The sequence below is a fragment of the Rana temporaria genome, chromosome 10 (assembly GCF_905171775.1).
Source record: "Rana temporaria chromosome 10, aRanTem1.1, whole genome shotgun sequence".
Taxonomy (NCBI): Eukaryota; Metazoa; Chordata; class Amphibia; order Anura; family Ranidae; genus Rana; species Rana temporaria.
The window spans coordinates 152,005,179-152,030,576 of NC_053498.1; the positions used below are offsets into that span (position 1 = coordinate 152,005,179).

Here is a 25,398-nt window from a genome sequence, read left to right on the forward strand (position 1 = left end):
AAGGTGGCACTGATGGACACTGGGTGGCACTGATGGACACTGAGGGGTGGCACTGATGGCATTGCTGGGCATCATTTCAGTCAGTGCCCATTTGGGATCGATTGTGTTAAAAAAACAATTTTTTTTTTTTTCCTCTATTGAGCACCGGGGGGCACTCCCTGGTGGTCCAGTGTTGGCACCCGAGGAGGGGCTGCGCTGATAAACAATCAGCGCAGACCCCCCCGTCAGGAGAGCCGCCGATCGGCCCTCTTCTCCCATCTGTCAGACGCGAGTAAGGAAAAGCCGATCAACCGCTCTTCCTGTTTACATCGTGATCAGCCGTGATTGGACACGGCTGATCACGTGGTGAAGAGTCTCCGCCGGAGGCTCTTTACAGAGATGCAGGGTGTCAGACTGACACCCCGCATCACCGATCGCCGCGCGCCCCTACGGGCACTCGCCGGCATGTAATGCTGCAGGACGTCCAGTCAGGATTTCACAACCACTTCCCGGACGTCCATTGACCATTGACCGGGCGGGAAGTGTTAAAAGTAAAAAAATCTGTAATTTTTGCTAGAAAAAGACTCGGAACCCCCAAACATTATTTATATAAATATATACAATATTTCAACAATCGCCATTTTATTCTCTAGGGTCACCAAACCTGCAGGTAATAACAGAAGTCTGTGGCTCTGTACGGTGGAACCTCGGATTGCGAGTAACGCGGTTAAGGAGCGTTTCGCAATACGAGCGCTGTATATTTTGAAAAATCCTGACTCGGTTTGCGAGTGTTGTCTCACAATACGAGGAGGATTCAGGCCAAAGCGGTGTGCAGTACCGCGCTTGGCCTGAGGTGGGGGGGGGGGGCACCGGAGCCAAACGTCGCCGATCAAAGCGATCAACGCCGTTCGGAAATGCATGGAAAGGACGGAGGATAGCACAGCTGACCTCGGCAAATCTCAGGGGTTTCCAAGGTTTTCTCAGGTCAGCCGAAGTGTCCTCGGGCCTTTTCGTCCGTTTCCGAGGCTCCCCGGCTCCCCCCCCCACCTCTGGCCACATGTGATATTGCATCCTATTGAAGTCAATGCAGAACAAATTATTTTGGTTTCCATTGACTTCTATGGGGAAACTCGCTTTGATATGCGTGTGCTTTGGATTACAAGCGTTCTCCTGGAGCGGGTTATTCCCGTAATCTGAGGTCCCACTGTACAGGTAACCCGCAGATGCGCTTCGCCACACCTGAGGATCAGCTTGAAAGCAGCCCAGTAACCATTGCAGAACAGATCTGCCCATAGCAGGAGGTTGCGGGCCACATCAGAGGGAGCCGCGGGCCACTGGTTGGGCACCCCTGGTATAAAGTGTTAGCCGGGGGTTAGGTGTAAAAGGTAAATGTCCGGCTGCAAAGAGTTATATCAAACATTCCAGGATCTATTTAACTCCCAATACCGGGCACTTTCACCCCCCTCCCAATACCAGGCACTTTCACCCCCCTCCCAATACCAGGCACTTTCACCCCCCTCCCAATACCAGGCACTTTCACCCCCCCAATACCGGGCACTTTCACCCCCCCCCCCCGATACCAGGCACTTTCACCCCCCTCCCAATACCAGGCACTTTCACCCCCCCCAATACCGGGCACTTTCACCCCCCCCCAATACCGGGCACTTTCACCCCCCCCCCCAATACCGGGCACTTTCACCCCCCTCCCAATACCAGGCACTTTCACCCCCCTCCCAATACCAGGCACTTTCACACCCCCCTCCCAATACCAGGCACTTTCACCCCCCCCCCCAATACCGGGGCACTTTCACCCCCCCCCAATACCGGGCACTTTCATCACCCCCCCCAATACCGGGCACTTTCACCCCCCCCAATACCGGGCACTTTCACCCCCCCCCAATACCGGGCACTTTCACCCCCCCCCCAATACCGGGCACTTTCATCACCCCCTCCCAATACCAGGCAATTTCACCCCCCCTCAATACCGGGCACTTTCACCCCCCCCCAATACCGGGCACTTTCCCCCCCCCCCCAATACCGGGCACTTTCCCCCCCCCCCCCAATACCGGGCACTTTCACCCCCCCCCCAATACCGGGCACTTTCACCCCCCCCCAATACCGGGCACTTTCACCCCCCTCCCAATACCGGGCACTTTCACCCCCCCCAATACCGGGCACTTTCACCCCCCCCCCAATACCGGGCACTTTCACCCCCCTCCCAATACCAGGCACTTTCACCCCCCTCCCAATACCAGGCACTTTCCACCCCCCTCCCAATACCGGGCACTTTCACCCCCCCCCCAATACCGGGCACTTTCACCCCCCTCCCAATACCAGGCACTTTCACCCCCCTCCCAATACCAGGCACTTTCACCCCCCCCCCCCAATACCGGGCACTTTCACCCCCCCCCAATACCGGGCACTTTCACCCCCCCAATACCAGGCACTTTCACCCCCCCAATACCGGGCACTTTCACCCCCCCCCAATACCGGGCACTTTCACCCCCCTCCCAATACCAGGCACTTTCACCCCCCCAATACCGGGCACTTTCACCCCCCCCAATACCGGGCACTTTCACCCCCCAATACTGGGCACTTTCATCCCCCCCAATACCAGGCACTTTCACCCACCCCCCAATACCGGGCACTTTCACCCCCCCTAATAGCGGGCTCTTCCACCCCCTTCCTGCCCAGGAGATTTTTTAACTTTCAGCGCTGTCACACTTTGAGTGACAATTACGCAGTCATACAACACTGTACACATAGGACATTTTTTTCACATAAATAGAATTTTATATTGGTGATATTTAATCACCTCTGGGGGGGGGGGGGGGGTTGTTTTTGCTAAATAAATGAAAAAAGACTGAACATTTTGAAATAAAAAAAGTTTTTCATAGTTTGTTAAAACATTTTGTAAATAAGTATTTTTTCTCCATCACTGATGAGGAGGCACTAATATGCAGCACTGGTTGGCACTGATGGGTACTAATGAGCAGGTGCTGATGGCACTGTTGTGGCTGCACTGAGAATCAGATTATCAGTGAAGATTTCCCCTGTGAGGAAATCAGTGCCACTCATCAGTGGTACCTATTAGTGCTCATCGGTGCTGCATGTTAGTGCCTCCTCATCTGTGCAGCCTCATAATTGCACATCAGTGCAGCCTCATCAGTGCCCTTCAGTACAGCTTCATCAGTGCAGCCTCATCAGTGCCCTTCAGTACAGCTTCATCAGTGCAGCCTCATCAGTGCCCTTCATTACAGCTTCATCAGTGCAGCCTCATCAGTGCCCTTCAGTACAGCTTCATCAGTGCAGCCGCATCAGTGCACATTAGTGCTTCATGTTAGTGCCTCCTCATCAGTGCCCATTAGTGCAGCCTCATCAGTGCCCATAAGTACCGCCTCATCAGTGCCCCTTAGTGCTTCATGTTAGTGCCTCCTCATCAGTAATACCTCATCAGTGCCCATTAGTGCAGCCTCATCAGTACCACCTCATCAGTGCCCATTAGTGCTGCATATTAGTGCCTCCTCATCAGTAAGTAATACCTCATCAGTGTCCATTAATGCAGCCTCATCAGTGCTGCATATTAGTGCCTCCTCACCAGTAAGTAATACCTCATCAGTGCCCAGCAGTGCAGCCTTATCAGTGCCCATCAGTGAAGGAGAGAAATTACCTGTTGCAACATTTTATAACAAACTATGAAAAACGTGTTTTTCTTTTCCAACTTTTCGGTCCTTTTTTGTTTTTTTAAACCCCCAGAAGTGATGAAAAATCACCAAAAGAAATCTCTATCTGTGTGATAAAAATGTCACCTGTGTTCAGTGTCACATGACCGAGTAATTGTCATTCAAAGTGTGACGGCGCTGAAAGCTGAGAATTGTCCTGGGCAGGAGGGGGAGGGGGTCACATGGGGTTTTCAAAGCAAATGAAAAGGAAGAAAACTGGACAGCCGCACTCCAAATCACTTAAAATAAGTGGTCTTTTATTTTTCAACTGTACATACAGTCACTGCAACCCACAACACACAGTATGGCCAATTCCATTCATTTGCTATCATCAGCATTGCCAGCACCTTGGTGGTTCAACAACCCTTGACTACTTACGAGGTTCACCTGGAGCGGTGAGAAATTTGTCTGTTTGTCTAAATATGGGGTTTTCAAAGCCGGCGTGTCTCTGGCAGTGGCCCCGGGTTCCACACACGTGATTCTCGGCTCTGCGCCGGAGGCGTGTCTCTGGCAGTGGCCCCGGGTTCCACACACGTGATTCTCGGCTCTGCGCCGGAGGCGTGTCTCTGGCAGTGGCCCCGGGTTCCACACACGTGATTCTCGGCTCTGCGCCGGAGGCGTGTCTCTGGCAGTGGCCCCGGGTTCCACACACGTGATTCTCGGCTCTGCGCCGGAGGCGTGTCTCTGGCAGTGGCCCCGGGTTCCACACACGTGATTCTCGGCTCTGCGCCGGAGGCGTGTCTCTGGCAGTGGCCCCGGGTTCCACACACGTGATTCTCGGCTCTGCGCCGGAGGCGTGTCTCTGGCAGTGGCCCCGGGTTCCACACACGTGATTCTCGGCTCTGCGCCGGAGGCGTGTCTCTGGCAGTGGCCCCGGGTTCCACACACGTGATTCTCGGCTCTGCGCTGGAGGCGTGTCCTCCATAGAAATCGCCATTTCCCGGTGAAGTGCGAAGATTTCCTTTCATTGCAATTTTGTTTCCAAAAGTGCGTTTTTTATTCCTGAAAACAAGTCATGTGACCAACGGATCTCCCGCCAATAAGAAAATCTCTTTATTTATCAACAACAATTTCTTTATAAAACATTCAAAAAATATTTCCTTTCCGGATACAAAACATAAATTTCTATAAATTCCTTTCCCTTTAATAATAATAAACATTTATTTTGTATCCCCCGCCATTTATTTTTATATTTCTGATATACAGCGGAACCTCGCATTGTGAGTAACGCGGTTCACGAGCGTTTCGCAATACGAGCGCTGTATTTTTTTTTTTAAATCCTTGACCCGGTTTGCGAGTTTTGTCCCGCAGGATTCCGGCCTCTGCGGTGTGCAGTGCTGCATTCGGCCAGAGGTGCGGGGGGCGCCAAGCGGGGCCGATCCGAGCCGTTCGGAAATACTCGTAAAAACTCTTTCCGAGTTCAGCCGAGGTGTCCCCGAGCCTTTCCGGGTATTTCCAAGGCTCTCCGGCGCCCCCCACCACAACTGGCCACATGCGGTATTGCATGCCATAGAAGTCAATGTGGAACGAATTATTTTCGTTTCCATTGACTTCTATGGGGAAACTCGCTTTGATATACAAGTGCTTTGGATTACAAGCGTTCTCCTGGAACGGATTATTCTCGTCATCCGAGGTTCCGCTGTATATTTTTCCCGGCAGTCTTTATGCCGGGCTGCCTTAATGAGAGGACACTGCCCAGGGGCCCCAGCTGCATGGGGGGGGGGGCCCCTGCACTTTCCCCAAAGCAGCTGGTCATTGAGCCCACGCTGCCCTGAAATTGGGGGCCCCATGATGGCACTGAGAGTGATGGATACACAGGGGAAGCCGTCTGTCTCCTACCTACTAGATGTTTGTTTACCTGTACTCTCATCACTGAGGGGCCCCAGAGCATTACTTTGCCCAGGGCCCCATGATGCTTTTTAGACGGCCCTGGCCGCAGGGATGTCATGTTAATTCCTTGGTAAAGCGCGGCGGGCGGTCTTTTCTTATGGGCACATTATGCTGCCAGGCCTGTGAGTCCAGGGGGGCGGCAGGGGGGTGGGTGTGTGCATGACGACCTGGGCTCACAGGAAGTGGGATGGAGAACACACAAAAGAGGAGGGGCCTGCCGCCTTGGATTGGAGAGCAGTGAGTCTTAGGAGTAGAAGTGTTGACAGCTCCCTGAAAAGCAATCCAATGTGCATCACTTTTCAGAGGTTTGCAGGCTTGTGGGGGGGGGGGGGCGATGCCCCTTTTGACAAACAAGGATTTTGCATTGGAATGTCACAACCAAAAGGCTGCCCCCACCTCTGCAGGCGCCCGGGTGCACCCCGCCTAGGATCGGCCCTGCCTTATGGAAGACTTGGCATGACCCGGAGGCATTGTGCCAGGACGAATGGGCAGCTCTACCACCAGGGGGCCTCATAGACAACCATCACAGAAGACTGACCGCTGGCATTGGTGATAATGGGGGCAATACACAGGATTGAGACCCAAGGGGGGCACAGACTTTTGAACGGGGGGGGGGGGGGAATACACAGGATTGAGACCCAAGGGGGGCACAGACTTTTGAACGGGGGGGGGGGGCAATACACAGGATTGAGACCCAAGGGGGGCACAGACTTTTGAACGGGGGGGGGGGAATACACAGGATTGAGACCCAAGGGGGGCACAGACTTTTGAACGGGGGGGGGCAATACACAGGATTGAGACCCAAGGGGGGCACAGACTTTTGAACGGGGGGGGGGGGTCATTTCATTGGTTTGCTTGTTGCCATGTTTAGTTTTATGATTGGCCCGTTCTGTTGGCTCTCACCTTATATATTACCAATTCTCCAGGGGGGGGGGGGCAAACTTTTCACCAAAACTTTACGCTCAGTATGAGCCGCAGGGGGTGGGCAGGGTTTGTGGTGGGCGGGGTTTGGGGTGGGCGGGATCAGTAGAGGTTCACTTTAAGAAACTCTTCATCAAATTATTTTATTTCTATTTATTTTTACAAATGTACAAATGACGTCACATCGGGACGGGTGACATCATCACATGGAACTTCTCCGGAGGCATGCTGGGATTTGTACTTCCACAACCAATAGGAATCGCCCGCCTTTCCATGATTTGCTACCGGTGCGTGTAAAGGCCGGCGTTCCAATACTTTTGACAATATAGCGTCATTACAATGGGCGGTTCCTGTGCTCACCAATTAATCACCTGGATACCAGAAATGTACTTTAGGAAAGGAAGAAGCTGATTGGTTGCTGCGAGCAGCACAGGCACTTATAGTGGTAGGAAGGAGGAGTGTCCATTGTCGGTCATGTGATCACACGCCCCCGAGGATCTCCTTCATTGTGCTTTCTTCCTGGAGGAGGGGTGTTTGGCGGCGGGGTGGGAGGTCTCTGATTGGTGCAATGGCGGAACTTTCACTCCTTTCTGCTTGAGCTGCTGGTGAAAATCCGAGCGCTCTGCGATTATTTTCTACAAGGAAGAAAACAAACGTTTTGGTGAATGGACGCTTCGGGATCGGAATTCCCTACTTCCTCCCCTCCCCCCCTCATCAACATAATAATAAATAAAACCTTTCCCTGTTAATTACACACAGCGGAACCTCGGATTGCGAGAAAAATCCGTTCCAGGAGAATGCTTGTAATCCAAAGCGAGTTTCCCCATAAAAGTCAATGGAAACGACGATAATTAGTTCCACATTGATTTCTATGGCATGCAATACCGCATTTGGCCTGAGGTGGGGGGGGGGGGGGCGCCAGAGCCGATCCGAGCCATTCGGAAATACTAAACTAAGCCGCGCTGTCTCCAAGTCTCTCTGATTATTTCCGAGACTCTCCGGCGCCCCCCCCCCCACCTCTGGCCAAATGCGGTATTGCATGCCATAGAAATCAATGCGGAACTAATTATCTTCGTTTCCATTGACTTCTATGGGGAAACTCGCTTTGGATTACAAGCATTCACCCGCGATGTCACCCCGCCCCCCCCCCCCCCCCCCGAGGCCGATCCGTCCATCGGATCGGGTCCCGGCGCCGTCATTCGAAGTGAGGGAAACAGGCAGTGGAGCCTTGCGGCTTCACTGCCCGTTTCCTACTGCGCATGCGCGAGTCGCGTGTGATGCTTTGCGAATGGCCGGCCTTCTTCTGGGACACACACAGGTCCCAGAAGACACCGCGCCCAAATTTCCCAAAAGACACCGCGCCCAAATTTGCCAGAAGACACCACGCCCAAATTTGCCAGAAGAAACCGCGCCCACATTTCCCAGAAGAAACCGCGCCCAAATGTCCCAGAAGACAACGCGAGGAGGACAAGAAAGAAGATCACAGCGGAATAGGAAGTGGCAGATTAGGACGATCTGCCTAGCAACAGACATTTCTGGTATGTAAAAAAAAATATTATTTTATTATTTATTATTATTTATTTTTTATTATTTATTATTATTATTATTATTGTTATTATTTATTATTATTTATTATTATTTTATTATTTATTATTTTATTTTATTTATTTTTTATTATTTATTATTATTATTTTATTATTTATTATTATTTATTTTTTATTATTATTATTATTGTTTTTTTTTAGGGTGGATCTCCACTTTAATGCATATGAGGGTTTAGAACGTTAAATAAAGTTTTTAAAGATTTTTACACGATGGCGAGCAAGCCCTTTCGTATTTTTTTTTTGGAACTAGAGCGGGTGTGGGGGGGGGGGGTAAGTTTGCCATCTTCGCCCTGGGCATAAAATGACCCGGCACTGCTCTCTGTACATCAGTAACTGGAGGGGGAGCGGCAACAATGGAGCGAGTCACATCCCCTTCACTGCCAGTGACATTTACACAGTAATCAGTGCATTTTTATAGCACTGATCGCTGTATAAATGTGAATGGTCCCAAAATAGCGTCAAAAGTGTCCGAAGTGTCCGCCATAATGTCGCAGTCCCGATAAAAATCGCTGATCGCCGCCATTACTAGTAAAAAAAATATATTAATAAAAATGCAATAAAACTATCCCCTATTTTGTAAACGCTATAAATAAATTTTGCGCAAACCAACCGATAAACGCTTATTGCGATTTTTTTTACCAAAAATATGTAGAAGAATACGTATCGGCCTAAACTGAGGAAAAATGTTTTTTTATATATTTTGGGGGATATTTATTATAGCAAAAAGTAAAAAATATAGCATTTTTTTTCAAAATTGTCGCTCTATATTTGTTTATAGCGCAAAAAATAAAAACCGCAGTGGTGATCAAATACCACCAAAAGAAAGCTCTATTTGTGGGGAAAAAAGGACGCCAATTTTGTTTGGGAGCCACGTCGCACGACCGCGCAATTGTCAGTTAAAGCGGCGCAGTGCCGAATCGCAAAAAGAGACCCTGGTCATTGGGCAGCCAAATCCTCCGGGGCTGAAGTGGTTAATAATCACTCCGAACCCCAGCGTGAGAAATTCTCTGACACCATGACATACATATGGGGGGGGGAGGGGTGTAACCAAATTCCATTTGTCATAGAATTCATGGGGCGATAGAACAATCACCCGTCACCTGATCCCGTTATTGACACCCCCCCCCTCCCCCACACACCAAATTGTATATTCAAATATTATTTCTCTCTACATTACATACAATATAATCGCAGAATGTGCGGAATGTCGCCTATTGTTGGGTGTATAATGGGGGATGGGCTGCTTTCTAGTAATGTGTGTGTCACATAAAGAGCCCCATCCAAATATTATATTTATATATATATATATATAGAGAGGGAAATAATCCGGGAGAAACTTCCGAGGTTTCTGTGAGCTGCACTGTGCTCACTATGGGACTGGGAAAGTTCCCGGGAAATATCAGCAGGTGGTGCGTCTATAGGAACTGATATCACCCGAGACAACCGGCGAGATCCGCACCCCAAAAACTCAGCAAAGTGAAGTATTAATATTATTATACAGAATTTTTGTTATTATTATTGATTCAGGATTTATAATAGTATTATTATAACTATTTTTATTATCATTATTCAAGAGTTATATTATTATTTTTTTTATTAGCATTATTCAAGATTTATATTATTATAATTATATTTATTATCATCATTCAAGATTTATATTAATATTATTATCATTTATTCAAGATTTATATTAATATTATTATATTTTCATTTTTATTATTATTCAGGATTTAAAATAGTATTATTTTTATTATCATTATTCAAGATTTATAATAATATTTTTTTTATTAGCATTATTCAAGATTAATATTAATATTATATTATTATTATTATTCCGGATTTATAATAGTATTATTATTTTTATTAGCATCATTCAAAATTTATAATAATATTTTTTCATTATTCAAGATTTATATTAATATATTATGATTATTCAGGATTTATAATATTATTATTTTATTTATTATTTACATGATTATAATTATATTTATTATCATTATTCAAGATTTAATTTTTTTTATTAGCATTATTCAAGATTTATATTATTATTATTAGTATTATTATTATTTTTATTTTTATTAGCATTATTCAAGATTTATATTATTATCATTTATTTTATTAAAGATTTATATTAATATTATTATATTTTCATTTTTATTATTTTTCAGGATTTAAAATAGTATTATTTTTTTTATTAGCATTATTCAAGATTTATATTAATATATTATGATTATTCAGGATTTATATTATTATTATTATTTTATTTTATTTATCATTCAATATTTACATGATTATAATTATTTTTATTAGCATTATTCAATATTTATATTAATATTATATTATTAGTAATATTAACATTATTTATACCATTATTATCATCATTATCAAGTAATATTATTGTTGAACTTATTAATTATTATTAGTTTATATTAATAATAATAATAATAATAATAATAATAATAATAATCATCATATTATTAAGTTGTTATAGATTTACAGTATATTATATAATTGTCATTATGATATTATTATTATTAGTTTATATTATTATTATTATTATTATTAATAATAATAATAATAAGTTGTTATGGATTTACAGTATATTATATAATTTTTATTGTGATATTTTTATAGGTTTATATTATTATTATTATTTGGCACCAACAGTTTGTGCGGCAAGTTACAATATATAGGGAGACGATACAATTTAATACGGGGGGGGGGGGGGGGGATTTGGGGAAATGTAATGTAAGCTGAACTCCAACAGATAAATACAAATCATTTGATCTCCTGCCCACCCAGCCAGACAGCACAGCCAGGTCCTGGACCTTCCTCAGCCTGTGAATGGACAATAAGAGAGTGGGAGGAGCCCACGGATCCCTCCTGTAAGCATGTTTACATTGTTAGTCTGACAGCACCGCAAAAAAAAAACAAAGCTCTGATTGGCTCTGAGTTTTGACCTCCTTTATTATTATAGATCGGTGTCTCCCAACTCCGCTCCTCAGGGCGCCCCGACAGGTCATGTTTTCAGGCTTGCCATTATTTTGCACAGGTGATTTGATTCGTTTTGCTGCCTTAGTAATTACCAAAGATGTTTCCTCTGAGGGGAAATCCTGAAAACCTGACCTGTTGGGGCGCCGCGCTGTGCAGAGGATTGCAGGAGGGAAGCTGAAGTCTGACACTGGGTGAGACTGAGGACATCTTGTGGCAGAAGAGGGGTACTGCGGGGGACGATGGTGAGTAGAATAGAAACGCTGTAATATTCCAGCAAGTTTATTTTCTCTAATTCCATTTATCTGGAGTTCAGCTTTTTTTATTTTCTTTCTAAGAACACATCACAATGTTTTTTTTTTTCATATCTGCAATCCTCCAATTTAAAATATTCCGGATAAAATGACAAATGAAGAGAAATGTTGTTATAGAATAGAATAGATAATAGAACTTGCACTGTGAGGTCACATCCTCCCTCCGGGATCAATTCCTTTACACCTCACATATATACACATGATGGGGGGGGGGGGTCAGTAGTACATACTGTGGATTGGCCAATCAGCTGTGAGCTTTTATCAGGACAGTGGAAGGTGATCGGCGGAAGGTTTATTATACAGCAATGTACTTACCTGCATGGTTTCCAGGATGTCATTATCGGGGACCTCCACCTGCGGGCCCCTGAACCCCGGCGCTGTGTAGGCGGCTTGTATGATTTTGCTGCGGAATCTCTCAAACTGCAATAAGAAGGAAACAAATTATCCAATCGTCATCCAACGTGTCCACCTTATGTCTGTTCCTTGTTCTCGTGGTAATAAGGACAGGATATTATGGGAGGAGGGGAGGAGGGGATTATGGGAGGAGGGGATTATGGGAGGAGGGTATTATGGGAGGAGGGGATTATGGGAGGAGGGGTTATGGGAGGAGGGGGTTATGGGAGGAGGGGATTATGGAAGGAGGGGGTTATGGGAGGAGGGGGTTATGGGAGGAGGGGGTTATGGGAGGAGGGGTTATGGGAGGAGGGGGTTATGGGAGGAGGGGGTTATGGGAGGAGGGGTTATGGGAGGAGGGGGTTATGGGAGGAGGGGATTATGAGAGGAGGGGATTATGGGAGGGGGGGGTTATGGGAGGAGGGGGTTATGGGAGGAGGGGATTATGGGAGGAGGGGGTTATGGGAGGAGGGGGTTATGGAAGGAGGGGATTATGGGAGGAGGGGGTTATGGGAGGAGGGGGTTATGGGAGGAGGGGATTATGGGAGGAGGGGGTTATGGAAGGAGGGGATTATGGGAGGAGGGGGTTATGGGAGGAGGGGATTATGGGAGGAGGGTGTTATGGGAGGATGGGATTATGGGAGGAGGGTGTTATGGGAGGAGGGGATTATGGGAGGAGGGTATTATGGGAGGAGGGGGTTATGGGAGGGGGGGTTATGGGAGGAGGGTGTTATGGGAGGAGGGGGTTATGGGAGGATGGGATTATGGGAGGAGGGGATTATGGGAGGAGGGGATTATGGGAGGATGGGATTATGGGAGGATGGGATTATGGGAGGAGGGGATTATGGGAGGATGGGATTATGGGAGGATGGGATTATGGGAGGAGGGGATTATGGGAGGATGGGATTATGGGAGGATGGGTTTATGGGAGGATGGGATTATGGGAGGAGGGGATTATGGGAGGAGGGGATTATGGGAGGAGGGGATTATGGGAGGATGGGATTATGGGAGGAGGGGTTTATGGAAGGATTATGGGAGGATGGGATTATGGGAGGAGGGGATTATGGGAGGAGGGGATTATGGGAGGATGGGATTATGGGAGGAGGGGATTATGGGAGGAGGGGATTATGGGAGGATGGGATTATGGGAGGAGGGGATTATGGGAGGAGGGGATTATGGGAGGAGGGGATTATCGGAGGATGGGATTATGGAAGGAGGGTATTATGGGATTATGGGAGGATGGGATAATGGGATTATGGAAGGATTATGGAGGGATTATGGGAGAATGGGATTATCGGAGGATGGGATTATGGGAGGAGGATATTATGGGAGGAGGGGATTATGGGAGGAGGATATTATGGGAGGAGGGGATTATGGGAGGATGGGATTATGGGAGAATGGGATTATGGGAGGAGGGGATTATGGAAGGAGGGGGTTATGGGAGAAGGGGATGATGGGGAGGAGGGGATTATGGGATTATGCGAGGAGGGGTTTATGGGAGGAGGGGATTATGGGAGGAGGGGTTATGGGAGGAGGGGGTTATGGGAGGAGGGGATTATGGAAGGAGGGGGTTATGGGAGGAGGGGGTTATGGGAGGAGGGGTTATGGGAGGAGGGGGTTATGGGAGGAGGGGATTATGGGAGGAGGGGATTATGGGAGGAGGGGATTATGAGAGGAGGGGATTATGGGAGGAGGGGGTTATGGGAGGAGGGGGTTATGGGAGGAGGGGGTTATGGAAGGAGGGGATTATGGGAGGAGGGGGTTATGGGAGGAGGGGGTTATGGGAGGAGGGGATTATGGGAGGAGGGGGTTATGGAAGGAGGGGATTATGGGAGGAGGGGGTTATGGGAGGAGGGGATTATGGGAGGAGGGTATTATGGGAGGAGGGGGTTATGGGAGGGGGGGTTATGGGAGGAGGGTGTTATGGGAGGAGGGGGTTGTGGGAGGAGGGGGTTATGGGATTATGGGAGGATGGGATTATGGGAGGATGGGATTATGGGAGGAGGGGGTTATGGAAGGAGGGGATTATGGGAGGAGGGGGTTATGGGAGGAGGGGGTTATGGAAGGAGGGGATTATGGGAGGAGGGGATTATGGGAGGAGGGGGTTATGGAAGGAGGGTATTATGGGAGGAGGGGGTTATGGGAGGAGGGTATTATGGGAGGAGGGGGTTATGGGAGGAGGGGGTTATGGGAGGAGGGTATTATGGGAGGAGGGGGTTGTGGGAGGAGGGGGTTATGGGATTATGGGATTATGGGAGGATGGGATTATGGGAGGAGGGGGTTATGGAAGGAGGGGATTATGGGAGGAGGGGGTTGTGGGAGGAGGGGGTTATGGGATTATGGGGTTATGGGAGGAGGGGGTTATGGGAGGAGGGGGTTATGGGAGGAGGGGATTATGGGAGGAGGGGGTTATGGGAGGAGGGGGTTATGGGAGGAGGGGATTATGGGAGGAGGGGATTATGGGAGGATGGGGTTATGGAAGGAGGGGGTTATGGGAGGATGGGATTATGGGAGGAGGGGATTATGGGAGGAGGGTATTATGGGAGGATGGGATTATGGGAGGAGGGGATTATGGGAGGATGGGATTATGGGAGGAGGGGGTTATGGAAGGAGGGGGTTATGGGAGGATGGGATTATGGGAGGAGGGGGTTATGGAAGGAGGGGGTTATGGGAGGATTATGGGAGGAGGGGATTATGGGAGGAGGGGATTATGGGAGGAGGGGGTTATGGGAGGAGGGGGTTATGGGAGGAGGGGGTTATGGGAGGATGGGGTTATGGGAGGAGAGGATTATGGGAGGAGGGGGTTATGGGAGGAGGGGATTATGGGAGGAGGGGGTTATGGGAGGATGGGATTATGGAAGGAGGGGGTTATGGGAGGAGGGGGTTATGGGAGGAGGGGGTTATGGGAGGAGGGGGTTATGGGAGGAGGGGATTATGGGAGGAGGGGGTTATGGGAGGAGGGGATTATGGGAGGAGGGGATTATGGGAGGAGGGGGTTATGGGAGGATGGGATTATGGGAGGAGGGGATTATGGGAGGAGGGGGTTATGGGAGGAGGGGATTATGGGAGGAGGGGGTTATGGGAGGAGGGGATTATGGGAGGAGGGGGTTATGGGAGGAGGGGATTATGGGAGGAGGGGGTCATGGGAGGATGGGATTATGGGAGGAGGGGATTATGGGAGGAGGGGATTATGGGAGAATGGGATTATGGGAGGAGGGGATTATGAGAGGAGGGGATTATGGGAGGAGGGGATTATGGGAGGAGGGGATTATGGGAGGAGGGGGTTATGGGAGGAGAGGATTATGGGAGGAGGGGATTATGGGAGGAGGGGATTATGGGAGGATGGGATTATGGGAGGAGGGGGTTATGGGAGGAGGGGATTATGGGAGGAGGGTATTATGGGAGGATGGGATTATGGGAGGAGGGGATTATGGGAGGAGGGGATTATGGGAGGAGGGGGTTATGGGAGGATGGGATTATGGGAGGAGGGGATTATGGGAGGAGGGGGTTATGGGAGGAGGGGGGAGGGGATTATGGGAGGATGGGGTTATGGGAGGAGGGGATTATGGGAGGAGGGGATTATGGGAGGATGGGATTATGGGAGGAGGGGATTATGTGAGGAGGGGATTATGGGAGGAGGGGATTATGTGAGGAGGGTATTATGGGAGGATGGGATTATGGGAGGAGGGGATTATGGGAGGAGGGGATTATGGGAGGAGGGGGTTATGGGAGGATGGGATTATGGGAGGATGGGATTATGGGAGGAGGGGATTATGGGAGGAGGGGGTTATGGGAGGAGGGGATTATGGGAGGAGGGGGTTATGGGAGGAGGGGATTATGGGAGGAGGGGGTTATGGGAGGATGGGATTATGGGAGGAGGGGATTATGGGAGGATGGGATTATGGGAGAATGGGATTATGGGAGGAGGGGATTATGAGAGGAGGGGATTATGGGAGGAGGGGATTATGGGAGGAGGGGATTATGGGAGGATGGGATTATGGGAGGAGGGGATTATGGGAGGAGGGGGTTATGGGAGGAGAGGATTATGGGAGGAGGGGATTATGGGAGGAGGGGGTTATGGGAGGAGGGTATTATGGGAGGAGGGGATTATGGGAGGAGGGTATTATGGGATTATGGGAGGAGGGGATTATGGGAGGAGGGTATTATGGGAGGAGGGGATTATGGGAGGAGGGGATTATGGGATTATGGGAGGAGGGGATTATGGGAGGAGGGGATTATGGGAGGAGGGTATTATGGGATTATGGGAGGAGGGGATTATGGGAGGATGGGATTATGGGAGGAGGGGATTATGTGAGGAGGGTATTATGGGAGGAGGGGATTATGGGAGGAGGGGATTATGGGAGGAGGGGATTATGTGAGGATGGGATTATGGGAGGAGGGGATTATGGGAGGAGGGGGTTATGGAAGGATTATGGGATGAGGGGCTTATGGGAGGATGGGATTATGGGAGGAGGGTATTATGGGAGGAGGGGATTATGGAAGGATTATGAGAGGAGGGGATTATGGGAGGAGGGGATTATGGGAGGAGGGGGTTATGGGAGGAGGGGATTATGGGAGGAGGGGATTATGGGATTATGGGAGGAGGGTATTATGGGAGGAGGGGGTTATGGGAGGAGGGGATTATGTGAGGAGGGTATTATGGGAGGATGGGATTATGGGAGGAGGGGATTATGTGAGGATGGGATTATGGGAGGATGGGATTATGGGAGGAGGGGATTATGGAAGGATTATGGGAGGAGGGGGTTATGGGAGGATGGGATTATGGGAGGAGGGGATTATGGAAGGATTATGGGAGGAGGGGGTATGGGAGGAGGGGATTATGGGAGGAGGGGGTTATGGAAGGATTATGGGAGGATGGGGTTATGGGAGGAGGGGATTATGGGAGGAGGGGGTTATGGAAGGATTATGGGAGGAGGGGGTTATGGGAGGAGGGGATTATGGGAGGAGGGGGTTATGGAAGGATTATGGGAGGATGGGGTTATGGGAGGAGGGGATTATGGGAGGAGGGGGTTATGGAAGGATTATGGGAGGAGGGGCTTATGGGAGGATGGGATTATGGGAGGAGGGTATTATGGGAGGAGGGGATTATGGGAGGAGGGGATTATGGGAGGAGGGGATTATGGGAGGATGGGATTATCGGAGGATGGGATAATGGTATTATGGAAGGATTATGGGATTATGTTATTGTCGCCGCTGCCGCTGGTCTATTCAGAGATGGGCGGAACTTGAGCGCCGACCACCTGAATAACGGCAGCTGGTTGGCTGTGCGGAAGTGCCTATCAGAGCCAGCGGCTTTCCGAGTACAGCCCTCGTCTCCCGGAAGCTTATCCTCGGGATGTACGGGGGGTGCGTCCCTTGGATAAGAACTGACGGCCGTCTCAGCCAATCAGGTTCGCCGATTCTGGTTATCGGTAACCTGATTGGCTGAAGCGTCACCAAGGCTGGAGAAGACATCGAGGGATGTGGAAGGAGTAAGGTAAGTGCATTTTACAGGGCACAGCGGCGACAATTAAAGGGCACAGAGGCATCAAAGGGCACAGTCGTGACAATGGGCACAGTGGCAACAATTAAAGGGCACAGTGGTGACAATTGAGGGGCACAGTGGCTGCGTTTGATGGCATGGCACAGTGGTGACAATTGATGGCACAGTGGCTGCATTTGATGGCATGGCACAGTGACTGCGTTTGGCATGGCACAGTGACTGCGTTTGATGGCATGGCACAGTGACTGCGTTTGATGGCATGGCATAGTGACTTTGTTTGATGGCATGGCACAGTGGTGATAATTGATGGCACAGTGACTGCGTTTGATGGCATGGCACAGTGACTGCGTTTGATGGCATGGCACAGTGACTGCGTTTGATGGCATGGCACAGTGACTGCGTTTGATTGCATGGCACAGTGACTGCATTTGATGGCACAGTGGTGCAAAATGATGGCACAGTGACTATGTTTGATGGCATGGCACAGAGACTGCGTTTGATGGCATGGCACAGTGACTGCGTTTGATGGCATGGCTCAGTGACTGCGTTTGATGGCATGGCACAGTGGTGACAATTGATGGCACAGTGACTGCGTTTGATGGCATGGCACAGTGACTGCGTTTGGCATGGCACAGTGACTGCGTTTGATGGCCTGGCACAGAGACTGCGTTTGATGGCATGGCACAGTGACTGCGTTTGGCATGGCACAGTGACTGCGTTTGATGGCATGGCACAGTGACTGCGTTTGATGGCATGGCACAGTGACTGCGTTTGATGGCCTGGCACAGAGACTGTGTTTGATGGCATGGCACAGTGACTGCGTTTGATGGCATGGCACAGTGACTGCGTTTGATGGCATGGCACAGTGACTGCATTTGATGGCATGGCACAGCGGCTGCATTTGATGGCATGGCACAGCGACTGCGTTTGATGGCATGGCACAGAGACTGCGTTTGATGGCATGGCACAGAGACTGCGTTTGATGGCATGGCACAATGGTGATAATTGATGGCACAGTGACTGCGTTTGATGGCATGGCACAGTGACTGCGTTTGATGGCATGGCACAGTGACTGCGTTTGATGGCATGGCACAGTGGTGACAATTGATGGCACAGTGGCTGCATTTGATGGGCACAGTGAGGCTGCAGTTTTTTTCTTTTTTATGTTTGCGCCCCCCACACATTTTGAGCACCAGCCGCCACTGGTAGTGAATATACTGAACACCGGGCCCCTTAGTTGTACTGCCCGTACCCCCCTGATGGCGGCCCTGAATATACGGAACATTATACGGTATATATTACTTCCATACATCTTTTGTCTCCTCTGTTGGGCACACCGACCCTACAACTCACCCTGGACTGTAATGCCTCCAGGGTCACCCGGGCGCGTTGCTCGGAGGTCGCCAGCTCCCCGGCTTTGCTCTCTATCCGGTTCTTCTCTCCTTCCTTTTTCCTCACTTGGCTCTGGACCTCCAGGACCTCCCTCTGCAGCCTCTGGGCGTCGCTCTTCAGCTCACCAATCAGATCGTTCCTCCGGCTCACCTCCGATCTCATCTCAGACACCAGCTGGAGAGGACAGTGATCTGTATAAAACCACCGACTGATCCCTACCCACATAGGACCGATCCCTACCCACTGATCCCTACCCACATAGGACTGATCCCTACCCACTGATCCCTACCCACATAGGACTGATCCCTACCCACTGATCCCTACCCACATAGAACCGATCCCTACCCACTGATCCCTACCCACATAGGACCGATCCCTACCCACTGATCCCTACCCACATAGGACTGATCCCTACCCACATAGGACTGATCCCTACCCACATAGGACTGATCCCTACCCACATAGGACCGATCCCTACCCACTGATCCCTACCCACATAGGACTGATCCCTACCCACTGATCCCTACCCACATAGGACTGATCCCTACCCACTGATCCCTACCCACTGATCCCTACCCACTGATCCCTACCCACACAGGACTGATCCCTACCCACTGATCCCTACCCACATAGGACCGATCCCTACCCACTGATCCCTACCCACACAGGACTGATCCCTACCCACTGATCCCTACCCACATAGGACTGATCCCTACCCACTGATCCCTACCCACATAGAACCGATCCCTACCCACTGATCCCTACCCACATAGGACCGATCCCTACCCACTGATCCCTACCCACATAGGACTGATCCCTACCCACATAGGACCGATCCCTACCCACTGATCCCTACCCACATAGGACTGATCCCTACCCACATAGGACTGATCCCTACCCACATAGGACCGATCCCTACCCGCATAGGACCGATCCCTACCCGCATAGGACCGATCCCTACCCACATAGGACCGATCCCTACCCACATAGGACTGATCCCTACCCACATAGGACCGATCCCTACCCACTGATCCCTACCCACATAGGACTGATCCCTACCCACATAGGACCAATCCCTACCCACTGATCCCTACCCACTGATCCCTACCCACATAGGACCAATCCCTACCCACATAGGACCGATCCCTACCCACATAGGACCGATCCCTACCCGCATAGGACCGATCCCTACCCGCATAGGACCGATCCCTACCCACATAGGACCGATCCCTACCCACATAGGACCGATCCCTACCCACATAGGACCGATCCCTACCCACATAGGACCGATCCCTACCCACATAGGACCGATCCCTACCCGCATAGGACCGATCCCTACCCACATAGGACCGATCCCTACCCACATAGGACCGATCCCTACCCACATAGGACCGATCCCTACCCGCATAGGACCGATCCCTACCCACATAGGACCGATCCCTACCCACATAGGACTGATCCCTACCCACATAGGACCGATCCCTACCCACTGATCCCTACCCACATAGGACTGATCCCTACCCACATAGGACCAATCCCTACCCACTGATCCCTACCCACTGATCCCTACCCACATAGGACCAATCCCTACCCACATAGGACCGATCCCTACCCACATAGGACCGATCCCTACCCGCATAGGACCGATCCCTACCCGCATAGGACCGATCCCTACCCACATAGGACCGATCCCTACCCACATAGGACCGATCCCTACCCACATAGGACCGATCCCTACCCACATAGGACCGATCCCTACCCACATAGGACCGATCCCTACCCACATAGGACCGATCCCTACCCACATAGGACCGATCCCTACCCACATAGGACCGATCCCTACCCACATAGGACCGATCCCTACCCACATAGGACCGATCCCTACCCACATAGGACTGATCCCTACCCACATAGGACTGACCCCTACCCACATAGGACCGATCCCTACCCACATAGGACCGATCCCTACCCACTGATCCCTACCCACATAGGACTGATCCCTACCCACTGATCCCTACCCACATAGGACTGATCCCTACCCACTGATCCCTACCCACTGATCCCTACCCACATAGGACCGATCCCTACCCACTGATCCCTACCCACATAGGACCGATCCCTACCCACATAGGACTGATCCCTACCCACATAGGACTGATCCCTACCCACATAGGACTGATCCCTACCCACATAGGACTGATCCCTACCCACATAGGACCGATCCCTACCCACATAGGACCGATCCCTACCCACATAGGACCGATCCCTACCCACATAGGACCGATCCCTACCCACATAGGACTGATCCCTACCCACATAGGACCGATCCCTACCCACATAGGACTGATCCCTACCCACATAGGACCGACCCCTACCCACATAGGACCGATCCCTACCCACATAGGACCGATCCCTACCCACATAGGACCGATCCCTACCCACATAGGACCGACCCCTACCCATATAGGACTGATCCCTACCCACATAGGACTGATCCCTACCCACTGATCCCTACCCACATAGGACCGATCCCTACCCACATAGGACCGACCCCTACCCACTGATCCCTACCCACATAGGACCGATCCCTACCCACTGATCCCTACCCACATAGGACTGATCCCTACCCACTGATCCCTACCCACATAGGACTGATCCCTACCCACATAGGACTGATCCCTACCCACTGATCCCTACCCACATAGGACTGATCCCTACCCACTGATCCCTACCCACATAGGACTGATCCCTACCCACATAGGACTGATCCCTACCCACATAGGACCGATCCCTACCCACTGATCCCTACCCACATAGGACCGATCCCTACCCACATAGGACTGATCCCTACCCACATAGGACCGATCCCTACCCACTGATCCCTACCCACATAGGACTGATCCCTACCCACTGATCCCTACCCACATAGGACCGATCCCTACCCACTGATCCCTACCCACATAGGACCGATCCCTACCCACATAGGACCGACCCCTACCCACATAGGACCGATCCCTACCCACATAGGACTGATCCCTACCCACATAGGACTGATCCCTACCCACTGATCCCTACCCACATAGGACTGATCCCTACCCACTGATCCCTACCCACATAGAACCGATCCCTACCCACTGATCCCTACCCACATAGGACCGATCCCTACCCACTGATCCCTACCCACATAGGACTGATCCCTACCCACTGATCCCTACCCACTGATCCCTACCCACATAGGACCGATCCCTACCCACTGATCCCTACCCACTGATCCCTACCCACATAGGACCGATCCCTACCCACATAGGACTGATCCCTACCCACTGATCCCTACCCACATAGGACTGATCCCTACCCACTGATCCCTACCCACATAGAACCGATCCCTACCCACTGATCCCTACCCACTGATCCCTACCCACTGATCCCTACCCACATAGGACCGATCCCTACCCACATAGGACTGATCCCTACCCACTGATCCCTACCCACTGATCCCTACCCACATAGGACCGATCCCTACCCACATAGGACTGATCCCTACCCACACAGGACTGATCCCTACCCACTGATCCCTACCCACATAGGACCGATCCCTACCCACATAGGACTGATCCCTACCCACATAGGACTGATCCCTACCCACATAGGACTGATCCCTACCCACATAGGACCGATCCCTACCCACATAGGACTGATCCCTACCCACATAGGACCGATCCCTACCCACATAGGACCGATCCCTACCCACATAGGACTGACCCCTACCCACATAGGACCGATCCCTACCCACATAGGACCGATCCCTACCCACTGATCCCTACCCACATAGGACCGATCCCTACCCACATAGGACTGATCCCTACCCACATAGGACTGATCCCTACCCACATAGGACTGATCCCTACCCACATAGGACCGATCCCTACCCACATAGGACCGATCCCTACCCACATAGGACCGATCCCTACCCACATAGGACTGATCCCTACCCACATAGGACTGATCCCTACCCACATAGGACCGATCCCTACCCACATAGGACCGATCCCTACCCACATAGGACCGATCCCTACCCGCATAGGACTGATCCCTACCCACATAGGACCGATCCCTACCCACATAGGACCGATCCCTACCCACATAGGACCGATCCCTACCCACATAGGACCGATCCCTACCCACATAGGACCGATCCCTACCCACTGATCCCTACCCACATAGGACCGATCCCTACCCACATAGGACTGATCCCTACCCACTGATCCCTACCCACACAGGACTGATCCCTACCCACTGATCCCTACCCACATAGGACTGATCCCTACCCACATAGGACTGATCCCTACCCACATAGGACCGATCCCTACCCACATAGGACCGATCCCTACCCACATAGGACTGATCCCTACCCGCATAGGACCGATCCCTACCCACATAGGACCGATCCCTACCCGCATAGGACCGATCCCTACCCACATAGGACTGATCCCTACCCACATAGGACCGATCCCTACCCACATAGGACCGATCCCTACCCGCATAGGACCGATCCCTACCCACATAGGACCGATCCCTACCCACATAGGACCGATCCCTACCCGCATAGGACCGATCCCTACCCGCATAGGACCGATCCCTACCCACATAGGACCGATCCCTACCCACATAGGACCGATCCCTACCCACATAGGACCGATCCCTACCCACATAGGACCGATCCCTACCCACATAGGACCGATCCCTACCCACATAGGACCGATCCCTACCCACATAGGACCGATCCCTACCCACATAGGACCGATCCCTACCCACATAGGACCGATCCCTACCCACATAGGACCGATCCCTACCCACATAGGACTGACCCCTGCCCACATAGGACCGATCCCTACCCACATAGGACCGATCCCTACCCACATAGGACCGATCCCTACCCACATAGGACCGATCCCTACCCACATACATGGCGCCCCCCCATACCGAGCCCGGCCTGCCAGCCGTATAAGCAATGCCCTCTAAACGCATCGCCGCAGCGGTGGCGTGAAACGCAGCGGACACTGTCCCCCAATGGAAGTTACTCCCTTTATCAGACTCTAGGGGGCGGGTGACACAATTATCGGGGTGTCACCTCTCTCAGGTCATAGTTCTCCTTCTCCATCGCCGCCATCACCTCTTCGTGTTTCCTTTCCTCCCGCATGCTGGAAAACTAAAAACAACGAATCAATATTCACATGAATAATAACAGAGATAAATAATATACGGGCGTGTGCCATGTGCAGGGCCGCCATCAGGGGGTACAGGCAGTACACATGTGAGGGGCCCGGAGGTCCCCAGGGGCCCGGATGGCAACCCCCCTTTAAAACCCCCCCTTTTTTTTATAAAAAAAACATTTTTATTTTATATATTTTTTTATTTCTTTTTTTTTTAATTGTGTTTTAAATATATATAGTTTATTATTATTATTATTATTATTAAAGGGCCCCGGATGCCAACCCCCCCTTTTTTTATTTATTTATTTAATTTTTTTTTATATATATATATATATATATATATATATATATATATATATATATTTTTTTTTTATTAAAGGGCTCAGAGGTCCCCAGGGCCCCATTTTTTTTATAAATGTTTATTTTTTTATTTTTGTTTATGTATTTTTTTTTTTTTTTTATTAAAGGACCCAGAGGTCCCTTGATTTATTTTTTTTATTAAAGGGCTCAGAGGTTTCTTTTTTTATTTTTTATTTTTATTAAAGGGCCCAGAGGCCCCGGATGTCAACCCCCCTTTTTTTTATTTAATTTTTTATTTTTATTTTTTTATATATATATATATATATATATATTTTTATTAAAGGGCTCAGAGGTCCCCAGGGCCCCATTTTTTTTATAAATGTTTATTTATGTTTATGTATTTTTTTTTTTATTAAAGGACCCAGAGGTCCCCATGGCCCTGGATGGCTACCCCCCCCCCCCCTTTTTTATAATTTTTTTAAATATATATTTCTCTTTATTTCTTCTTTTTTTGTTAAGGGCCCCCCCCCCCCCCCGCTTCTCAATTTCAGGCGGCAGCACCCCCCCCTGGTACTCTGTGCTCCAGGGGACCCAGGCCTGAAGCTGTATAAGGGGCCCCATAATTCCTGATGGCGGCCCCGGCCGTGTGCCCCACCCCCAATGATGTGCGATTCCGCTCAGCGAGTATTGTCACACCCATCCCCCACCTTCCTCCTGCTCAGTATATAACAAATCAGCAAATAGTCTCAATGAAAAAGTCGGCACTCAGCCACAGGCTGGAAAACCTTCTGTAACTGTAATGAGCACACCATGGTATAGACGGTGCTGACGCGTTTCAGCTTGGTACAGCCTTAGTTTTTGTTATGACTAAGGCTGTGCCTAGCTGAAACACATCAACACTGTCTATGCCATGGTGTGTTCATTATACAGTGGAACCTCGGATTACGAGGATAATCCGTTCCAGGAGAACGCTCGTAATCCAAAGCGCTCGCATATCAAAGTGATTTTTCCCCATAGAAGTCAATGGAGGCGACAATAATTAGTTCCGCATTGACTTCAATGGGATGCAATACCGCATGGGGCCAGAGGTTGGGGAGGGGGGGGGGGGGGCACCAGAGAGACTCGGAAATACACAAAGACCATTCGGCTACATTCGGAAACCCTCGGAAAGGCTCA

The 25,398-nt window shown here is 50.1% G+C and overlaps 1 protein-coding gene across 1 annotated transcript in view; it reads right to left on the reverse strand.

Moving 5' to 3' along the window:
• Positions 1–6,641: 6,641 nt before the first annotated feature.
• CCDC27 (coiled-coil domain containing 27) overlaps positions 6,642–25,398 on the reverse strand; it is a 41,075-nt gene continuing 22,318 nt past the window's right edge. The window contains exons 10-13 of the mRNA XM_040326579.1: positions 23,841–23,918; positions 18,671–18,883; positions 11,737–11,841; positions 6,642–7,147 (exon numbers count right to left, since the gene is read on the reverse strand). Coding sequence (XP_040182513.1) covers positions 7,016–7,147; positions 11,737–11,841; positions 18,671–18,883; positions 23,841–23,918 — 528 coding nt within the window. The 3' untranslated portion in view covers positions 6,642–7,015. The remainder of the gene's footprint in view (positions 7,148–11,736; positions 11,842–18,670; positions 18,884–23,840; positions 23,919–25,398) is intronic.